This window comes from Pelophylax lessonae (assembly GCF_965119305.1).
Source record: "Pelophylax lessonae genome assembly, chromosome: 9".
Lineage (NCBI taxonomy): Eukaryota > Metazoa > Chordata > Amphibia > Anura > Ranidae > Pelophylax > Pelophylax lessonae.
The window spans coordinates 57,968,533-57,990,328 of record NC_138776.1 but is presented as its reverse complement, the minus strand read 5'-3'; the positions used below and the strand labels follow the sequence as shown (position 1 = coordinate 57,990,328).

The following is a 21,796-nucleotide window of genomic DNA, read 5'->3' as shown; positions in this document are numbered from 1 at the left end:
CAGCGGGAGTCGGGCCAGGGGAGGAGCAGCGGCGATCGCCGCTGCTCTGCCCCGATCGTCGGGGATCTAGTGTGGAGATCCGCCCGCCTGTGTAAACACAAGCGGGCGGATCTCCATAGTGACAGGGAGTGACAGATCGGAGTGTTCAGCATAGCTGGACATCCGATCTGTCCATGACTCACTCAGTCCCCTCCCCCCCACACGTCAGTAAGCACCAGGCATACATTAACCCCTCCCTCTCCAATAAAATTAACCCCTTCCCTGCCAGTGTCATTTTTACAGTAACAGTGCATATATATAGAACTGATTACTGCAGTAATGTCACTGGTACCCCCAAAAGTGTCAAAAATGTCAGTCAAGGGTCCGATCTGTCCGCCGCAATGTCGCAGTCCCGCAAAAAAAATCGCAGATCGCCGCGTTAAAAAAAAAAAACACCAAAAATGACAGAAATCTTTCCCTTTGTTAGTAAACGCAATAACTTTTGCGCAAACCAATCAAAATACGCTTATTGTGATTTTTTTTACCAAACATAGGTAGCAGAAAACAAATTGGCCAAAATTTTTTAAAAAAATTGGTTTTTACATTTTTTTGGGGGGGAATTTCATATTAAAAAATGTTAAAAATATTGTTATTTTTTCAAAATAAACGCTCTTTTTTTGTTTATAGCGCAAAAAGTAAAAATCGCACAGGTGATCAAATACTACCAAAAAAAAGCTCTGTTTGTGGAAAAAAAAGGACGTAAATTTTGTTTGGGTACGGCGTCGCACGACCGCGCAATTGTCAGTTAAAGTCGCACAGCGCCGAATCGCAAAAAGTGGCCTGGACGGAAGACAGCAAAATCCTCCGGTGGTAAAGTGGTTAAACTGACAATTGCGTGATCGTGGGACGCTGTACCCAAATAAAATTGATGAACTTTTTTCCCACAAATAGAGCTTTCTTTTGGTGGTATTTGTTTACTGGTGCGATTTTTATTCTATTATATCGATCAACTTCAGTACAACCAGCCTGTCGATTTTTTTTCCATGTGATCACTGCCAGCAGCTATAGCTGCCAGCAGTGATCATTGTATTCTGATGGGGAAGGCTCCCCACTGGCAGAACACAATAGTGCTGCAGGAGAGATGTTGGGAGTTGTTTATCACCTTTTATGCTTGTTATGCCCTTTTTGCTATTTGATATATATGGATGTGTTGTGTATTGCACTATTATTCACATCAATTGTAAGTTTTAGCGCTGATCTATTTCTTATTAATCATTTATTAGTATGCGGTGACACTGCAGAGATTGGCTGCTTTTATATGGTTATATTTTTTAATTAAAAAAGGCGTGGGGGAGTTTGGGACTTTGAATGAGGCTCATAAAGACATGTGCCTCCATCCCTGTATATAACATAAATAAAGAAAAAGTTTGGGACTTTGTGTGAGGTGTGGGACCCACTGTGGCTAAAATGGATATAGAAACATACAAAATGTAAAAAGAAACAGGTCAATATGAAACCATAGTTTCATTGAACCATCAGATAAACAAATGGTGACACCATTATACATGGAAGGGTTGGGTAAGCGGGTATGGATTGTACATGATGATACAATAGAAACAAAGGCACTGATGAATAAATAATAATGTACATAATATTCATAATGAGTATAGACATAAGTGTACATATGACACAGGGATAATTAAAACAGTAATGCAACTGAATAGATGGTAGGATAGGGAATAGTAAAATGAAATTGCTTCCTATGAGGCTCGACACGTTTCTTGAGTAATCACTTCATCAGGAGCAGGGGCAATTCATGTATCTACAAAGTAGAAAAAATATAATATATATATACAGTATATATATATACGTATATAGAACCTGTATCCAGCTAATTAACAATTCTGTAGATCCAGACCCTTCTAAAAAATGTAACTCACAAATGGGATCCAATCGTTGCCCCAGAATGTGTAAGGTTGCATATTCGACACGTTTCTTGAGTAATCACTTCATCAGGAGCAGGGGCAATTCATGTATCTACAAAGTAGAAAAAATATAATATATATATATATATATACGTATATAGAACCTGTATCCAGCTAATTAACAATTCTGTAGATCCAGACCCTTCTAAAAAATGTAACTCACAAATGGGATCCAATCGTTGCCCCAGAATGTGTAAGATTGCACATTCGACACGTTTCTTGAGTAATCACTTCATCAGGAGCAGGGGCAATTCATGTATCTACAAAGTAGAAAAAATATAATATATATATATATATATATATATATATATATATATATATATATATATACGTATATAGAACCTGTATCCAGCTAATTAACAATTCTGTAGATCCAGACCCTTCTAAAAAATGTAACTCACAAATGGGATCCAATCGTTGCCCCAGAATGTGTAAAGTTGCACATTCGACACGTTTCTTGAGTAATCACTTCATCAGGAGCAGGGGCAATTCATGTATCTACAAAGTAGAAAAAATATAATATATATATATATATATATATATATATATATATACGTATATAGAACCTGTATCCAGCTAATTAACAATTCTGTAGATCCAGACCCTTCTAAAAAATGTAACTCACAAATGGGATCCCTATCGTTGCCCCAGACTGTGTAAGGTTGCACGTCATCTGAGGGTGTGTCTGAAACGGGAGCTGAGGCAGCAATGCCTGCACACATCAGGTAGGTATGTGAAAACTATGTGAATGATATAAATCGTCATATGGGGATCGCCGCAGGTCGCCTCCCATAGGGAAGCTGCGGACCCGTTCTAATAGGAGCGACACAAGTCGCTCCAACTTAGAAAAAGGGTCCGGCGCTTTATGGGGCGACCAGGAGGCGACCGCCATAGACTTCAATGTTATGAAGTCCGTGGCGGCCGCTCCGAGGTCGCAGCGTGCTGCTCGCACCGCGATCTCGGAGGTCGCCCCGGGAAGTAGCGTTGCGTGTATGTGAGCCGGCGCTTAGCCCCCGTTCACACTAAGGCGACTTGTGAGGCGACCTGGTCGCCTCACAGGTCGCCGCAGGTCGCCTCCGATAGGGAAGCTGCGGACCCGTTCTAATAGGAGCGACACAAGTCGCTCCGACTTAGAAAAAGGGTCCGGAGCTTCTTTGGGGCGACCAGGAGGCGACCGCCATAGACTTCAATGTTATGAAGTCCGTGGCGGCCGCTCCGAGGTCGCGGCACGCTGCTCGCACCGCGATCTCGGAGGTCGCCCCGGGAAGTAGCGTCGCGTGTATGTGAACCGGCGCTTAGGGTGGGCCTCATTTATTTTGGTTCACCATCATATACATTCAATGAAAACAAAATGTAAAAAATGCAATCTCTCCTCAGCAAAACTAAAACAGCATTATTCACATTCAGCAGCGCTTAATTTAAAATATTAAATGTCCAAAATCAATAGTCCATAAAATATTCAATAAATAATTAAAATTAATATCAAGAGTGACCATATATGGGTAAACGGTGATTATATTGTTGTCAGGTAGAAACAGTCTCTTAAACAGTGACAAATCCCTCCAGTGTTCCTTAAGCCCCGTACACACGATCAGATTATCGAACGATCTGTCGTCCGTTTTTTGTGGCATGCTAGTCTGATGTGGAAAGTGAAGAGGTTATTTTCATATGAATTTTCCTGTACGACAGAATTCTACTTCAAAAGTGATGTCATGTGTTGGATTGCTTTGTATGTGTTCTTTCGTCTCTGAGCATGCCTAGTCTTGCTCATAAGATTTTTTTCCATCGAAATCTGTACTGTAGATGAAAATCGGACGTTGTATTACGGACGACAAAAATTATATAGCCTGCACATCAGGATTTTGTCAGCCGAAAAGTCGGAGTTGGGTGTCGAAAGCACCATACTAACAATCCGAAAATCGGCAGATCGGTCGTCGGACGAATTTTCCCTACAGATTTTCTTATCGTGTGTACGGGCCTTTAGGCAGATCATTGAATAGCCATCACCACACCTTCAGTGCTCCCCTTAGAATTGGACAGATATCACTTTACTTTAAGCATGTATGCATTGGCTGCATGAGCCCTTATTCCCAACATTAGCCAGCAAATCTTAACCTCTTGGAGCCAGGATACCACATAAGCTTTCTCCAATAGCAGGGTCAGGGGCCGTATGTCACCAATGAAATGCAAGCAGACAAATAGGGACAGGGATAGTGTAATAACGCTTTTAACTTTATTTCACACGAGTGTACATGTCCCCAAACCCCTTCAATATATCTGCTTACATCAATCAAAACAATCACAGCTTAGAGTGTGAAGACCGAGTATACCGCTGCTCGCTATCCGCAAGCCAAACGTAGATCTGTGTAACCGCAGCCACGGCGAGTCCGTAACATCTACGGTCTCCAAGGAAGCAACGTACGTGCGTCCTGACGCGTTTCGTCACGTGGACTTCAACCGAGGTCCTCAGTTGAGTTTATTCCTCCTCATTTGTCCCTCATTTCTGTCTGACCTATATACAGTAGTTGTATATAAAATGCACTTTTTATCTTTGAAAAAGTGTTTCCCAGTCCTAAACCTTTCATCCAATTTTTAGTTTGCTGCATTAGTAAATTTCAAAAGCCAGTATAAAGGAACAGTAGTGGTAAAATAGAAGCACCCGTGGGTTTAAAGTGGTTGTAAAGGCACAAGGTTTTTTTACCTTCACGCATAAAAAAAACCTTCTGTGTGCAGCAGCCCCCCCCCCCCCCCCCCACCAATACTTACCTGAGCCCTCTCTCTATCCAGCGATGTCCATGAGAACCTTGACTCTCCGGGGACTCGCACTCCTGATTGGCTATTGGCAGCAGCGGGAGATTGCTGTCAATCACAGCCAGTGAGCCAATCAGGGGATGGAGGGGGCGTTCCCATCCCAAAAAGTTGCAATCTTCAGGCCTACAATGTTCCTTTTACCTTATGTACAAAAAAAAAACTTATACATAGGCTCCAGCAGAAAAAGGTTTGAGAGATGCAGGTGTAACTCAGCAGGGAGCATGTCAGACCTCTGCAGAGGGACTACTGCTTCCCCATAGAGAGAGACCCTCATTTTTTACCCTATTTGGGGTGTAAAATTGGATGGGGGATGAGACCCTGCAGTGTATGTCTGCCATGTAGATCTATAGGGCTGTATAGGAGGGGGGATGGGACGCCAATGGTATGTTGCTGTCATATACAGTATATCTATATGGGTGTATAGGAGAGTGGTAATCAGGAGATGAGAGCACTGTGGTACATTCCTAACATACGGATCTAAAGGTGTATGGGGAGTGATGGGACTCCTATGGTATGTGGCTGTCATATATATCTATAAGAAGTGTATGGGGGGGGGGGGGGCAATGTCTTATTTCTGCTATATAGACCTATATGGGGTGTATGGGGGGGGGGGCTGTGGTATATTTCTGTTATATAGATCTATAGGATTGTAAAGGTGGGGACTCCCGTGGTATATGGCTGTCATATATATCTATCTATATAGGGCCCCCTATGATATATTTCTGTTATATAGATATATAGGGCTGTATAGGAGGGGGTGGGGGTAGGATTTCTATAGTATATGGCTGTCATAAATATCTATTTGGGGGGGATGGGGCCCCTATAGTAAATTTCTGTTATATAGATTTCTAGGGTTGTAAAGGAGGGGGGGGGGGGTGGGACTCTTTTGGTACATGGCTATCATATATATCTATATGGGGTCTAAATAGGGGATGGGACCCCTGTGGTATATTTATGCTATATACTGTAGACATATAGGGCTGTATAGGGGGGTGGGGGGCTCCTATGGTATGTGGCTGTTATATTTATATATCTATATAAGGGGGAAATGGGACCTTATGGTATATTTCTGTTATACAGTATCTCACAGAAGAAAGTACACCCCTCACATTTTTGTAAATATTTATATTATATCTTTTCATGTGACAACACTGAAGAAATGACACTTTGCTACAATGTAAAGTAGTGAGTGTACAGCTTGTATAACAGTGTACTTTTACTGTCCCCTCAAAATAACTCAACACACAGCCATTACTGTCTAAACCGATGGCAACAAAAGTGAGTACACCCCTAAGTGGATGTTGTGGTGTATATGGAGGATGTTGTGGTGAATGGGGTGTATATGGAGGATGCTGTGGTGTATATGGAGGATGTTGTGGTGTATATGGAGGATGCTGTGGTGTATATGGAGGATGTTGTGGTGAATGTGGTGTATATGGAGGATGCTGTGGTGTATATGGAGGATGTTGTGGTGTATATGGAGGATGTTGTGGTGTATATGGAGGATGTTGTGGTGTATATAGAGAATGTTGTGGTGTATATGGAGGATGCTGTGGTGAATGTGGTGTATATGGAGGATGCTGTGGTGTATATGGAGGATGTTGTGGTGTATATAGAGAATGTTGTGGTGAATATGGAGGATGCTGTGGTGTATATGGAGGATGTTTTGGTGTATATGGAGGATGCTGTGATGTATATAGAGGATGTCGAGGTGTATATAGAGGATGTTGAGGTGTATATGGAGGATGCTGTGGTGTATATGGAGGATGTTGTGGTGTATATGGAGGATGCTGTGATGTATATAGAGGATGTCGAGGTGTATATAGAGGATGCTGTGGTGTATATGGAGGATGTTGAGGTGTATATGGAGGATGTTGTGGTGTATATGGAGGATGTTGTGGTGAATATGGAGGATGCTGTGGCGTATATGGAGGATGTTGAGGTGTATATGGAGGATGGTGTGGTGTATATGGAGGATGCTGTGGTGTATATAGAGGATGTTGTGGTGTATATAGAGGATGTTGTGGTGTATATAGAGGATGCTGTGGTGTATATAGAGGATGTTGAGGTGTATATGGAGGATGTTGTGGTGTATATAGAGGATGTTGTGGTGTATATGGAGGATGCTGTGGTGAATGGGGTGTATATGGAGGATGCTGTGGTGTATATGGAGGATGTTGTGGTGTATATAGAGGATGTTGAGGTGTATATGGAGGATGTTGTGGTGTATATAGAGGATGTTGTGGTGTATATGGAGGATGCTGTGGTGAATGGGGTGTATATGGAGGATGCTGTGGTGTATATGGAGGATGTTGTGGTGTATATGGAGGATGTTGTGGTGTATATAAAGGATGTTGTGGTGTATATGGAGGATGTTGTGATGTATATGGAGGATGCTGTGGTGTATATAGAGGATGTTGTGGTATATGGAGGATGTTGTGGTGTATATGGAGGATGTTGAGGTGTATATAGAGGATGTTGTGGTGTATATAGAGAATGTTGTGGTGTATATGGAGGATGCTGTGGTGTATATGGAGGATGTTGAGGTGTATATAGAGGATGTTGTGGTGTATATAGAGGATGTTGAGGTGTATATGGAGGATGGTGTGGTGTATATGGAGGATGCTGTGGTGTATATAGAGGATGTTGTGGTGTGTATAGAGGATGTTGTGGTGTATATAGAGGATGCTGCGGTGTATATAGAGGATGTTGTGTTGTATATAGAGGATGCTGTGGTGTATATGGAGGATGCTGTGGTGAATGTGGTGTATATGGAGGATGCTGTGGTGAATGTGGTGTATATGGAGGATGTTGTGGTGAATATGGAGGATGTTGAGGTGTATATAGAGGATGTTGTGGTGTATATAGAGGATGTTGAGGTGTATATGGGGGATGGTGTGGTGTATATGGAGGATGCTGTGGTGTATATAGAGGATGCCGTGGTGTATATAGAGGATGTTGTGGTGTATATAGAGGATGTTGTGGTGTGTATAGAGGATGTTGTGGTGTATATAGAGGATGTTGAGGTGTATATGGAGGATGTTGTGGTGTATATGGAGGATGCTGTGGTGTATATGGAGGATGCTGTGGTGTGTATAGAGGATGTTGTGGTGTATATAGAGGATGCTGTGGTGTATATAGAGGATGTTGTGGTGTATATAGAGAATGTTGTGGTGTGTATGGAGGATGCTGTGGTGAATGTGGTGTATATGGAGGATGCTGTGGTGAATGTGGTGTATATGGAGGATGTTGTGGTGAATGTGGTGTATATGGAGGATGTTGTGGTGAATATAGAGGATGTTGAGGTGTATATGGAGGATGGTGTGGTGTATATGGAGGATGGTGTGGTGTATATAGAGGATGCTGTGGTGTATATAGAGGATGTTGTGGTGTATACAGAGGATGTTGTGGTGTATATGGAGGATGCTGTGGTGAATGTGGTGTATATGGAGGATGCTGTGGTGAATGTGGAGGATGCTGTGGTGTATATGGAGGATGTTGTGGTGTATAGGGAGGATGCTGTGGTGAATGGGGTGTATATGGAGGATGCTGTGGTGTATATGGAGGATATTGTGGTGTATATAGAGGATGCTGTGGTGTATATAGAGGATGTTGTGGTGTATACAGAGGATGTTGTGGTGTATATGGAGGATGCTGTGGTGAATGTGGAGGATGTTGTGGTGTATATGGAGGATGTTGTGGTGTATAGGGAGGATGCTGTGGTGAATGGGGTGTATATGGAGGATGCTGTGGTGTATATGGAGGATGCTGTGGTGTATATGGAGGATGTTGTGGTGAATGTGGTGTATATGGAGGATGCTGTGGTGTATATGGAGGATGCTGTGGTGAATGTGGTGTATATGGAGGATGCTGTGGTATATGGAGGATGCTGTGGTGAATGTGGTGTATATGGAGGATGCTGTGGTGAATGTGGTGTATATAGAGGATGCTGTGGTGAATGTGGAGGATGTTGTGGTGTATATGGAGGATGTTGTGGTGTATAGGGAGGATGCTGTGGTGAATGTGGTGTATATGGAGGATGCTGTGGTGAATGTGGAGGATGCTGTGGTGTATATGGAGGATGTTGTGGTGTATAGGGAGGATGCTGTGGTGAATGGGGTGTATATGGAGGATGCTGTGGTGTATATGGAGGATATTGTGGTGTATATAGAGGATGCTGTGGTGTATATAGAGGATGTTGTGGTGTATACAGAGGATGTTGTGGTGTATATGGAGGATGCTGTGGTGAATGTGGAGGATGTTGTGGTGTATATGGAAGATGTTGTGGTGTATAGGGAGGATGCTGTGGTGAATGGGGTGTATATGGAGGATGCTGTGGTGTATATGGAGGATGTTGTGGTGAATGTGGTGTATATGGAGGATGCTGTGGTGTATATGGAGGATGCTGTGGTGAATGTGGTGTATATGGAGGATGCTGTGTATATGGAGGATGCTGTGGTGAATGTGGTGTATATGGAGGATGCTGTGGTGAATGTGGTGTATATGGAGGATGCTGTGGTGTATATGGAGGATGCTGTGGTATATGGAGGATGCTGTGGTGAATGTGGTGTATATGGAGGATGCTGTGGTGTATATGGAGGATGTTGTGGTGTATATGGAGGATGGTGTGGTGTATATAGAGGATGCTGTGGTGTATATGGAGGATGCTGTGGTGAATGTGGTGTATATGGAGGATGCTGTGGTGAATGTGGAGGATGCTGTGGTGTATATGGAGGATGTTGTGGTGTATAGGGAGGATGCTGTGGTGAATGTGGTGTATATGGAGGATGCTGTGGTGTATATGGAGGATGTTGTGGTGAATGTGGTGTATATGGAGGATGCTGTGGTGAATGTGGTGTATATGGAGGATGCTGTGGTGAATGTGGTGTATATGGAGGATGCTGTGGTGTATATGGAGGATGTTGTGGTGAATGTGGTGTATATGGAGGATGCTGTGGTGAATGTGGTGTATATGGAGGATGCTGTGGTGAATGGGGTGTATATGGAGGATGCTGTGGTGTATATGGAGGATGCTGTGGTGTATATGGAGGATGTTGTGGTGAATGTGGTGTATATGGAGGATGCTGTGGTGTATATGGAGGATGCTGTGGTGAATGTGGTGTATATGGAGGATGCTGTGTATATGGAGGATGCTGTGGTGAATGTGGTGTATATGGAGGATGCTGTGGTGTATATGGAGGATGCTGTGGTATATGGAGGATGCTGTGGTGAATGTGGTGTATATGGAGGATGCTGTGGTGTATATGGAGGATGTTGTGGTGTATATGGAGGATGGTGTGGTGTATATAGAGGATGCTGTGGTGTATATGGAGGATGCTGTGGTGAATGTGGAGGATGCTGTGGTGTATATGGAGGATGTTGTGGTGTATATGGAGGATGCTGTGGTGAATGTGGTGTATATGGAGGATGCTGTGGTATATATAGGGTGTATACAGAGGGATATCGGTGTGGTTTCTGCTCCCCTGTCCATGTATAGGGAAGGAGATAGCAGTGGGGGAGAGGGGTCCTCTGCGATATACAGATGTCTATGGGTTGTATATACACTCCGCTCTCCGGTTGGATCGCCGGCTGATCTCACAGGCTCCGCCCCCTCACACACTTCCGGATCCCGCACACCGATCTCTGCACCGATCCACAATGGAGGAGGAGGAGCTGCGGGTCATCAGCGGGCTGAAGGAGCGAGGTGAGACACCCGGAACCGGGTCACCCTGAATAGAATGCACACAGCTGGGAGGAGGGGGAGGGGTACGGTGAGAGGTCCCGGCAGGTGGGGTCCAGGTAGCCGGCTCTGTGCAGGGAATGATGTCACCGCCCATCCCCCTCCCTCGTGTCAGTACAATGGTCTCCATGGATACGGGCTGGCAGTGTGGTAACTTGTAGCAACCAGCAGCCCCACCCAGCTGCAGACAGCTAACAATGGCTTCTAGGAGGTTGCTCTGGGTAACTGCTGTCTGCAGTGGAGACCAACACTGTGAATGGGGCCATGGCGTGTGTGAGATATGCCACATGACAGGAGCTAGACCCGGGGTCCCCCCAGACATATGTCACATGACAGGAGCCAGACCCGGGGTCCCCCCAGACATATGTCACATGACAGGAGCCAGACCCGGGGTCCCCCCAGACATATGTCACATGACAGGAGCCAGACCCGGGGTCCCCCCAGACATATGTCACATGACAGGAGCTGGACCCGGGGTCCCCCCAGACATGTGTCACATGAGAGGAGTTGGGGACGGGGTCCCCCCAGACATATGTCACATGACAGGTGCCAGACCCAGAGTCCCCCAGACATATGTCACATGACAGGTGCCAGACCCGGGGTCCCTCCAGACATATGTCACATGACAGGTGCCAGACCCGGGGTCCCCCCAGACATATGTCACCTGACAGGTGCCAGACCTGGGGTCCCCCCCAGACATATGTCACATGACAGGAGCTAGACCTGGGGTCCCCCCCAGACATATGTCACATGACAGGAGCTAGACCCGGGGTCCCCCCAGACATATGTCACATGACAGGAGCTAGACCCGGGGTCCCCCCAGACATATGTCACATGACAGGAGCTAGACCTGGGGTCCCCCCAGACATATGTCACATGACAGGTGCCAGACCCGGCGTCCCCCCCAGACATATGTCACATGACAGGTGCCAGACCCGGGGTCCCCCCAGACATATGTCACATGACAGGAGCTAGACCTGGAGTCCCCCAGACATATGTCACATGACAGGTGCCAGACCCGGGGTCCCCCCAGACATATGTCACATGACAGGAGCTGGACCCGCGGTCCCCCCAGACATATGTCACATGACAGGTGCCAGACCCGGGTCCCCCCAGACATATGTCACATGACAGGAGCTGGACCCGGGGTCCCCCCAGACATATGTCACATGACAGGAGCCAGACCCGGGGTCCCCCCAGACATATGTCACATGACAGGAGCTGGACCCGGGGTCCCCCCAGACATATGTCACATGACAGGTGCCAGACCCGGGGTCCCCCCAGACATATGTGACATTACAGGTGCCAGACCCGGGGTCCCCCCAGACATATGTCACCTGACAGGTGCCAGACCCGGGGTCCCCCCAGACATATGTCACATGACAGGAGCCAGACCCGGGGTCCCCCCAGACATATGTCACATGACAGGAGCTGGACCCGGGGTCCCCCCAGACATGTGTCACATGAGAGGAGTTGGGGACGGGGTCCCCCCAGACATATGTCACATGACAGGTGCCAGACCCAGAGTCCCCCAGACATATGTCACATGACAGGAGCTGGACCCGGGGTCCCTCCAGACATATGTCACATGACAGGTGCCAGACCCGGGGTCCCCCCAGACATATGTCACCTGACAGGTGCCAGACCCGGGGTCCCCCCAGACATATGTCACATGACAGGAGCTAGACCTGGGGTCCCCCCCCGACATATGTCACATGACAGGAGCTAGACCTGGGGTCCCCCCCAGACATATGTCACATGACAGGAGCTAGACCCGGGGTCCCCCCAGACATATGTCACATGACAGGAGCTAGACCTGGAGTCCCCCAGACATATGTCACATGACAGGTGCCAGACCCGGGGTCCCCCCAGACATATGTCACATGACAGGAGCTGGACCCGCGGTCCCCCCAGACATATGTCACATGACAGGTGCCAGACCCGGGTCCCCCCAGACATATGTCACATGACAGGAGCTGGACCCGGGGTCCCCCCAGACATATGTCACATGACAGGAGCCAGACCCGGGGTCCCCCCAGACATATGTCACATGACAGGAGCTGGACCCGGGGTCCCCCCAGACATATGTCACATGACAGGTGCCAGACCCGGGGTCCCCCCAGACATATGTGACATTACAGGTGCCAGACCCGGGGTCCCCCCAGACATATGTCACCTGACAGGTGCCAGACCCGGGGTCCCCCCAGACATATGTCACATGACAGGAGCCAGACCCGGGGTCCCCCCAGACATATGTCACATGACAGGAGCTGGACCCGGGGTCCCCCCAGACATGTGTCACATGAGAGGAGTTGGGGACGGGGTCCCCCCAGACATATGTCACATGACAGGTGCCAGACCCAGAGTCCCCCAGACATATGTCACATGACAGGAGCTGGACCCGGGGTCCCTCCAGACATATGTCACATGACAGGTGCCAGACCCGGGGTCCCCCCAGACATATGTCACCTGACAGGTGCCAGACCCGGGGTCCCCCCAGACATATGTCACATGACAGGAGCTAGACCTGGGGTCCCCCCCCGACATATGTCACATGACAGGAGCTAGACCTGGGGTCCCCCCCAGACATATGTCACATGACAGGAGCTAGACCCGGGGTCCCCCCAGACATATGTCACATGACAGGAGCTAGACCCGGGGTCCCCCCAGACATATGTCACATGACAGGAGCTAGACCTGGGGTCCCCCCCAGACATATGTCACATGACAGGAGCTAGACCTGGGGTCCCCCCAGACATATGTCACATGACAGGTGCCAGACCCGGCGTCCCCCCCAGACATATGTCACATGACAGGTGCCAGACCCGGGTCCCCCCAGACATATGTCACATGACAGGTGCCAGACCCGGGTCCCCCCAGACATATTTCACATGACAGGTGCCAGACCCGGGGTCCCCCCAGACATATGTCACATGACAGGAGCTAGACCTGGAGTCCCCCAGACATATGTCACATGACAGGTGCCAGACCCGGGGTCCCCCCAGACATATGTCACATGACAGGAGCTGGACCCGCGGTCCCCCCAGACATATGTCACATGACAGGTGCCAGACCCGGGTCCCCCCAGACATATGTCACATGACAGGAGCTGGACCCGGGGTCCCCCCAGACATATGTCACATGACAGGAGCCAGACCCGGGGTCCCCCCAGACATATGTCACATGACAGGAGCTGGACCCGGGGTCCCCCCAGACATATGTCACATGACAGGTGCCAGACCCGGGGTCCCCCCAGACATATGTGACATTACAGGTGCCAGACCCGGGGTCCCCCCAGACATATGTCACCTGACAGGTGCCAGACCCGGGGTCCCCCCAGACATATGTCACATGACAGGAGCCAGACCCGGGGTCCCCCCAGACATATGTCACATGACAGGAGCTGGACCCGGGGTCCCCCCAGACATGTGTCACATGAGAGGAGTTGGGGACGGGGTCCCCCCAGACATATGTCACATGACAGGTGCCAGACCCAGAGTCCCCCAGACATATGTCACATGACAGGAGCTGGACCCGGGGTCCCTCCAGACATATGTCACATGACAGGTGCCAGACCCGGGGTCCCCCCAGACATATGTCACCTGACAGGTGCCAGACCCGGGGTCCCCCCAGACATATGTCACATGACAGGAGCTAGACCTGGGGTCCCCCCCAGACATATGTCACATGACAGGAGCTAGACCTGGGGTCCCCCCCAGACATATGTCACATGACAGGAGCTAGACCCGGGGTCCCCCCAGACATATGTCACATGACAGGAGCTAGACCCGGGGTCCCCCCAGACATATGTCACATGACAGGAGCTAGACCTGGGGTCCCCCCCAGACATATGTCACATGACAGGAGCTAGACCTGGGGTCCCCCCAGACATATGTCACATGACAGGTGCCAGACCCGGCGTCCCCCCCCAGACATATGTCACATGACAGGTGCCAGACCCGGGTCCCCCCAGACATATGTCACATGACAGGTGCCAGACCCGGGTCCCCCCAGACATATGTCACATGACAGGTGCCAGACCCGGGGTCCCCCCAGACATATGTCACATGACAGGAGCTAGACCTGGAGTCCCCCAGACATATGTCACATGACAGGTGCCAGACCCGGGGTCCCCCCAGACATATGTCACATGACAGGAGCTGGACCCGCGGTCCCCCCAGACATATGTCACATGACAGGTGCCAGACCCGGGTCCCCCCAGACATATGTCACATGACAGGAGCTGGACCCGGGGTCCCCCCAGACATATGTCACATGACAGGAGCCAGACCCGGGGTCCCCCCAGACATATGTCACATGACAGGAGCTGGACCCGGGGTCCCCCCAGACATATGTCACATGACAGGTGCCAGACTCGGGGTCCCCCCAGACATATGTGACATTACAGGTGCCAGACCCGGGGTCCCCCCAGACATATGTCACCTGACAGGTGCCAGACCCGGGGTCCCCCCAGACATATGTCACATGACAGGAGCCAGACCCGGGGTCCCCCCAGACATATGTCACATGACAGGAGCTGGACCCGGGGTCCCCCCAGACATGTGTCACATGAGAGGAGTTGGGGACGGGGTCCCCCCAGACATATGTCACATGACAGGTGCCAGACCCAGAGTCCCCCAGACATATGTCACATGACAGGAGCTGGACCCGGGGTCCCTCCAGACATATGTCACATGACAGGTGCCAGACCCGGGGTCCCCCCAGACATATGTCACCTGACAGGTGCCAGACCCGGGGGCCCCCCAGACATATGTCACATGACAGGAGCTGGACCCGGGGTCCCCCCAGACATATGTCACATGACAGGTGCCAGACCCAGAGTCCCCCCAGACATATGTCACATGACAGGAGCTGGACCCAGGGTCCCCCCCAGACATATGTCACATGACAGGAGCTGGACCCAGGGTCCCCCCCAGACATATGTCACATGACAGGAGCTGGACCCAGGGTCCCCCCCAGACATATGTCACATGACAGGAGCTGGACCCAGGGTCCCCCCCAGACATATGTCACATGACAGGAGCTGGACCCAGGGTCCCCCCCAGACATATGTCACATGACAGGAGCTGGACCCAGGGTCCCCCCCAGACATATGTCACATGACAGGTGCTGGACCCAGGGTTCCCCCCCAGACATATGTCACATGACAGGTGCTGGACCCGGTGTTCCGTGAGAAAAACCTACCCCTCGTCACTTCCGGTGCACGGCACTGTATGTAATGCGGCGGTTACATTAAAATAACTGTGCTGCAATATGACTCATCTCCGCTCCTGTCCCGGTCACTTCCCTGCTATCGGCAAGTCGGCAAGTAAATATAAAAGCGGCGGCGGGTGTATGAAAACATACATCACGGAGCCGAGAGCCGCTTTTATATTTACTTGCCGAGAGCAGGGAAGTGACCGGGACAGGAGCGGAGATGACTCATAGTGCTGCACAGCTGTTTTATGTAACCACCGCGCGGGTAGGTTTTCTTCACGGTACACCGACATATTTCCATACTAGTGCGCATGCGCACTAGTCAGCTTCTCAGTTCTTCCATCAGGTATCCGGAGCTCTGAGCATGCGCACTGCTGCGCTGCTCAGCTGTTCCTGGTCGGAAGTGACGAGGATAGGTTTTTCTCACGGGGTAGGTAATTCTCACTATACACCGGGGTCCCCCCAGACACATGTCACATGACAGGTGCCAGACCCGGAGTCCCCCCAGACATATGTCACATGACAGGAGATGGACCCGGTGTCCCCCCCAGACATATGTCACATGACAGGAGCTGGACCCGGGGTCCCCCCAGACATATGTCACATGACAGGAGCTGGACCCGGGGTCCCCCCAGACATATGTCACATGACAGGAGCTGGACCCGGGGTCCCCCCAGACATGTGTCACATGACAGGAGCTGGACCCGGGGTCCCCCCAGACATGTGTCACATGACAGGAGCTGGACCCGGGGTCCCCCCAGACATATGTCACATGACAGGTGCCAGACCCAGAGTCCCCCAGACATATGTCACATGACAGGAGCTGGACCCGGGGTCCCCCCAGACATATGTCACATGACAGGTGCCAGACCCAGAGTCCCCCAGACATATGTCACATGACAGGAGCTGGACCCGGGGTCCCTCCAGACATATGTCACATGACAGGTGCCAGACCCGGGGTCCCCCCAGACATATGTCACATGACAGGAGCTGGACCCGGGGTCCCCCCAGACATATGTCACATGACAGGTGCCAGACCCAGAGTCCCCCCAGACATATGTCACATGACAGGAGCTGGACCCAGGGTCCCCCCCAGACATATGAAACATGACAGGAGCTGGACCCAGGGTCCCCCCCAGACATATGTCACATGACAGGTGCTGGACCCGGGGTCCCCCCAGACATATGTCACATGACAGGTGCCAGACCCGGAATCCCCCCAGACATATGTCACATGACAGGAGCTGGACCCGGTGTCCCCCCCCCAGACATATGTCACATGACAGGTGCCAGACCCAGAGTCCCCCCAGACATCCCCAGACATATGTCACATGACAGGAGCTGGACCCGGGGTCCCCCCCCAGACATATGTCACATGACAGGAGCTGGACCCGGGGTCCCCCCAGACATATAACACATGACAGGAGCTGGACCCGGGGTCACCCCCAGACATATGTCACATGACAGGTGCTGGACCCGGGGTCCCCCCCAGACATATGTCACATGACAGGTGCTGGACCCAGGGTCTCCCCCAGACATATGTCACATGACAGGAGCTGGACCCAGGGTCCCCCCCAGACATATGTCACATGACAGGTGCTGGACCCAGGGTCCCCCCCAGACATATGTCACATGACAGGTGCTGGACCCGGGGTCCCCCCCAGACATATGTCACATGACAGGTGCTGGACCCAGGGTCCCCCCCAGACATATGTCACATGACAGGTGCTGGACCCAGGGTCCCCCCCAGACATATGTCACATGACAGGTGCTGGACCCGGTGTTCCGTGAGAAAAACCTACCCCTCGTCACTTCCGGTGCACGGCACTGTATGTAATGCGGCGGTTACATTAAAATAACTGTGCTGCAATATGACTCATCTCCGCTCCTGTCCCGGTCACTTCCCTGCTATCGGCAAGTCGGCAAGTAAATATAAAAGCGGCGGCGGGTGTATGAAAACATACATCACGGAGCCGAGAGCCGCTTTTATATTTACTTGCCGAGAGCAGGGAAGTGACCGGGACAGGAGCGGAGATGACTCATAGTGCTGCACAGCTGTTTTATGTAACCACCGCGCGGGTAGGTTTTCTTCACGGTACACCGACATATTTCCATACTAGTGCGCATGCGCACTAGTCAGCTTCTCAGTTCTTCCATCAAGTATCCGGAGCTCTGAGCATGCGCACTGCTGCGCTGCTCAGCTGTTCCTGGTCGGAAGTGACGAGGATAGGTTTTTCTCACGGGGTAGGTAATTCTCACTATACACCGGGGTCCCCCCAGACACATGTCACATGACAGGTGCCAGACCCGGAGTCCCCCCAGACATATGTCACATGACAGGAGATGGACCCGGTGTCCCCCCCAGACATATGTCACATGACAGGAGCTGGACCCGGGGTCCCCCCAGACATATGTCACATGACAGGAGCTGGACCCGGGGTCCCCCCAGACATGTGTCACATGACAGGAGCTGGACCCGGGGTCCCCCCAGACATGTGTCACATGACAGGAGCTGGACCCGGGGTCCCCCCAGACATATGTCACATGACAGGTGCCAGACCCAGAGTCCCCCAGACATATGTCACATGACAGGAGCTGGACCCGGGGTCCCCCCAGACATATGTCACATGACAGGTGCCAGACCCGGGGTCCCCCCAAACATGTATGACATTACAGGTGCCAGACCCAGGGTCCCCCCAGACATATGTCACCTGACAGGTGCCAGACCCGGGGTCCCCCCAGACATATGTCACATGACAGGAGCTGGACCCGGGGTCCCCCCAGACATATGTCACATGACAGGTGCCAGACCCAGAGTCCCCCCAGACATATGTCACATGACAGGAGCTGGACCCAGGGTCCCCCCCAGACATATGAAACATGACAGGAGCTGGACCTAGGGTCCCCCCCAGACATATGTCACATGACAGGTGCTGGACCCGGGGTCCCCCCAGACATATGTCACATGACAGGTGCCAGACCCGGAATCCCCCCAGACATATGTCACATGACAGGAGCTGGACCCGGTGTCCCCCCCCAGACATATGTCACATGACAGGTGCCAGACCCAGAGTCCCCCCAGACATCCCCAGACATATGTCACATGACAGGAGCTGGACCCGGGGTCCCCCCCCAGACATATGTCACATGACAGGAGCTGGACCCGGGGTCCCCCCAGACATATAACACATGACAGTTGCCAGACCCAGAGTCCCCCCAGACATATGTCACATGACAGGAGCTGGACCAGGAGTCCCCCCCAGACATATGTCACATGACAGGTGCCAGACCCGGGTTCCCCCCAGACATATGTGACATGACAGGTGCCAGACCCTGGGTCCCCCCAGGCGTCTGTCACATGGCAGGTGGCAGACCCAGGGTCCCCCGAGACATATGTGACACGACTGTTGCCAGACCCGGAGTCCCCCCAGACATATGTCACATGACGGATACCAGACCTGGAGTCCCCCCAGACATATGTGACATGACAGGCGCCAGGCGCAGGGTCCCCCCAGACATATGTCACATGACAGGTGCCGGACCTGGAGTCCCCCCAGGCATATGTCACATGACAGGTGGCAGATCCAGAGTCTCCCTCCCAAGACATATGTCATATAACAGGAGCTGGACTCGGGGTGCCCCCAGACATATGTCACATGACAGGTGGCAGATCCAGAGTCTCCCTCCCAAGACATATGTCACATAACAGGTGCCAGACCTGAAGTCCCCCCAGACATATGTCTCATTACAGGTGGCAGACCAGGCCCCCCCCCCCCATATGACACATAACAAGCACAGGACCCATAGTCTCCCCCCCCCCCCAAGACATAGGTCACATGACAGTTGCCCGACTCAGGGTCCCCCCCAACTTACACTACTGCAAAAGTTTTAGGCAAGGGTAAAGAAATTCTGTAAATAAGGAATGCTTTAAAAATATATATTTTTAATTGTTTATTTTTATCAATTTGCAAAATACAAAGTGAGCGATCAGAAGGAAAATCAAATCAATATTGCCTTTAACCCAGCATCAGTTATTCTAGGTCCACTTGCACACAGGTTTTGAAGGAACTCGGCAGGTAGGTTGTTCCAAACCTCTTGGAGAAGTAACCACAGATCTTCTGTAGATGTTGGCTGCCTCAAATCCTTCTGTCTCTTCATGTAATTCCAGACAGACTCCATGATGTTGAGATCAGGGTTCTGTGGGGGCCAAACCATCACTTCCAGGACTCCTTGTTCTTCTTCACACTGAAGATAGTTCTTAAAGCGGAGTTCCGGGCACAAAAACATTTTTTCAATAAACATACCCCCAGGACAGTCAGGGCTAGTACATTCCATAATGGCTAGCCTCTGATCTGTCCCGGTTCGCACTTACCTGCAAGAAGAAATACTTACTTATAAAATTTCTTCTACAGCGTTGCCATCTCTGTTGTGGGCAGCTGAAGCCGGCATGATCCTCTTCTACGTCCTCTTCTGCGTCTTCTTCTCCCAGAATTCGCCTGCACCGGCCCGTCTCGTCACTTCCGGTGCGGCGCCGCATTCCTACACAGCTTCTGGGCATGCCCAGAAGCTGTTTAGCAGGGAATGCGGTGTCGCACCGGAAGTGACGAGCGGGGCCGGTGCCGTCGCATTGATTCCTGGGAGCGATGACGTTCAGCTCCCAGGAATCATTGCAAACCGGAAGAGACTGCGCGGGCCGCGACCACAGAGGGAGGAAGTGGAGAATAGGTGAGTATTTCTTTCTATGAATACAAAGTGAGTAAAAAAAAAAAAATAATCCTAACTATCCAATTCCTTTTCAGGTGAAGAAGAGCCAGCGGATGGGCACAAAATCGATTAGGTCAATTTTGTGCCCGGAACTCTGCTTTAATGACATTGACTGTATGTTTGGGTTATTGTCCTGCTGCAGAATAAATGTGGGGCCAATCACACGCCTCCATGATGGTATGACATAATGGATAGGTATCTGCCTGTATTTCTCAGCATTGAGGACACCATTGATTGGGCAACGTTGAGTACTGTAGACGCAGTGGTCGGCCAAGAAAACTTAATGCAGCAGATGAAAGACGGATCATGCGCACTTCCCTTCCACATCAGATATCCAGCAGTGCCATCAGCACAGAACTGGCAGAAACCAATGGGAACCAGGTACACCCATCTACTGTCCAGAAAAGTCTGGCCAGAAGAGGTCTTCTTGGAAAAATTGCAGCCAAAAGACCACATCTCCGATGTAGAAACAAGGCTAAGCGACTCAACTATGTACAAAAACATAGGAACTGGGGGGCAGAAAAATGGCAGCAGGTGCTCTCCACTGATGAGTCAAAATGTGAAATATATGGCTGTAGCAGGAGGCAGTTTGTTGGTGAAGGGCTGGAGAGTGTTCCAAGGAGTGTCTGCAGGCAACAGTGAAGTAAGGTAGACCGTGGCGGCTGGTGCTCCATCAGCCGGGGGGGGTTTGCAGACGGACCTGCCCTCCCATATCGCTCTAGCCTGCACCACCACATAGCTCTCTCCCCCAAAAGGGAGGAATCTGCAAAAAAGATTGTTAAAATCCCTGTAATGTACAGAGATCACCCAGAGGGGAATGTTTTTTTCTCAACAAAAGTGGAGTTAGGCTTTAACCACTTTACCACCGGAGGATTTTGCTGTCTTACGTCCAGGCCACTTTTTGCGATTCGGCGCTGTATGAATTTAACTGACAATTGCGCGGTCGTGCGACGCCGTACCCAAACGAAATTTACGTCCTTTTTTTCCCACAAACAGAATTTTCTTTTGGTGGTATTTGATCACCTGTGCGATTTTTACTTTTTGCGCTATAAACAAAAAAATAGCGTTTATTTTGAAAAAATAACAATATTTTTAACATTTTTTTATATGAAATTCCCCCCCAAAAAAATGTAAAAATCAAAATTTTTCAAAATTTTTGGCCAATTTGTTTTCTGCTACCTATGTTTGGTAAAAAAAATCACAATACGCGTATTTTGATTGGTTTGCGCAAAAGTTATTGCATTTACTAACTAAGGGAAAGATTTCTGTCATTTTTGGTGTTTTGTTTTTTTAACGAGTA

General features: G+C 50.2%; 1 protein-coding gene across 4 annotated transcripts in view; it reads left to right on the top strand.

Moving 5' to 3' along the window:
* The first annotated feature begins 10,375 nt into the window (after positions 1–10,375).
* The window catches only part of SHTN1 (shootin 1), a 241,956-nt gene continuing 230,535 nt past the window's right edge, over positions 10,376–21,796 (top strand). For all 4 annotated transcript variants that reach the window (XM_082269192.1, XM_082269190.1, XM_082269191.1 and 1 more), the window contains exon 1: positions 10,376–10,479. In XM_082269192.1, coding sequence (XP_082125318.1) covers positions 10,434–10,479 — 46 coding nt within the window. In that variant the 5' untranslated portion in view covers positions 10,376–10,433. The remainder of the gene's footprint in view (positions 10,480–21,796) is intronic.